The sequence below is a fragment of the Ceratina calcarata genome, unplaced genomic scaffold, assembly GCF_001652005.2.
Source record: "Ceratina calcarata isolate Rehan_Ccalc_2016 unplaced genomic scaffold, ASM165200v1 scaffold3908, whole genome shotgun sequence".
Lineage (NCBI taxonomy): Eukaryota > Metazoa > Arthropoda > Insecta > Hymenoptera > Apidae > Ceratina > Ceratina calcarata.
In genome coordinates, this window is record NW_017162410.1 from 1 (window position 1) to 1,498 (window position 1,498).

General features: G+C 40.0%; 1 protein-coding gene across 1 annotated transcript; it reads right to left on the reverse strand.

The window, feature by feature from the left end:
* Positions 1-163: 163 nt before the first annotated feature.
* LOC108626275 (uncharacterized) lies at positions 164-1,445 on the reverse strand (the record flags this gene model as incomplete). The annotated part of the gene is made up of 1 exon (XM_018026867.1): positions 164-1,445. A coding segment is annotated over exon 1 (1,282 nt), but the record flags the coding sequence as incomplete, so codon positions are not given.
* Between the last annotated feature and the right edge of the window lie 53 nt (positions 1,446-1,498).

Consider the following 1,498-nt stretch of genomic DNA (forward strand, 5'->3'; position numbering starts at 1 on the left):
GATCGCGTTCAATTTCCATTCCAATATACTGCTTCGTATCTTCGATTGTTATTTGAAAAGACTTTTTTAAATGTGATAATACTTCTGTTATGGCATATTTGGAACTGGAAATTAATAACCCGTCGTCTACATATAAAGCTAGAAAAACAATCACTCCCTTTACTCTGCCAGAGAACAGGATTCGTTTTATCTACAAAACCCTGAGGCTGCTCCATGTAAATGATCTCTTTTAGTTCCCCATACAAAAACGCCGTTTTTACATCGAATTCTCCTCTTGATTCTCGTACCTCACATCGATCATGATAACTATGAAATGAGAACCCTCTGTCCGTTATAGCTCCCACTGAAAACAGATTACGCTTCAAATCCGGAACCAACAACACGTTTGTCAACTGACGATTTTCAAGTTTCTTGTTCACGGTCACTTGAATGTTTATAGTACCGACACCCGTTACTGGGAGTAACTTATTTCCTGCAATTTTCACACACCGTATGTTTTTCACAGGGCCAAGTTCACTAAAATAGTCTCGTTTGAATGTCATGTGCATACTAGCACCCGAATCAGCTAGCCACACCGATTCGTCATCATCTGTGGTTTCCGAGAAAAATACCGATATGTCGCACACATACGCTTGCTCGGACTTCGTTTTCTTTCCATCTGCTAGCCTTTTCTTACATTCACGATACCAGTGACCTTTCTCATGGCAGTAATTGCATGGGTGTTTTTTCTTGAGTTCATCAATTTTCTTCTTTCCTGTTTTCTGTTTATCTTTACGATCTCCACTTGTGCCTTGCTTTACTTGATTATCAAGTCTCGCCTGCAATGCTTGCACTTGTAATGCCAACGATGAGGTTTCTTCCTCTGTTACTTGTAATCGCTTATCTTCACGAATAATTCTTCCAATCAGATTTTCTTTCTTTCTCTCTTCTCTGGCGGTACATTCCCAAGCCATTCTGAATGTAGAAAATCTTGCCGGTAAACTATTCAGTAACTTCGACATAATGGCCGTATCTGACGGTTTGTCATCTGCATTGTCTAATTTCCTGCAGATTTTTTCAAATTTTTCAATCTGAGTCGCAACTGACTCACCATCTGTTATACGGAAATCATAGAACTGTTGCCAACAGCGTTGTTTCGCATCCTCCGTAGTATCGCCATACAGTTCATGGAGCTTCTGCCAAATTTCTTTTGGTGTCACGCAATTTACTAAATTAATATGTAACACCGGTTCCACTGAACTCAGTAGAATCACTGACGTTTTTGACTGTCGTTTTCTCCATTCCTTCCACTCCTTTACCTTCGTCAATTTATCGGGCTGCAAATCCGTCCCTTCAACGTACTCCAGCAAATCTTGCGATTCCAACATTAGCGACACGCCATACTTACACAATTCGAAGTTTGTGCCGTCAAATTTCGTGACACTGAATATTTCCTTTTCAGCCATCATCGCAATAATAGAAGACGTATTACTCGAAAGGACACTACCGAAAATAAAAA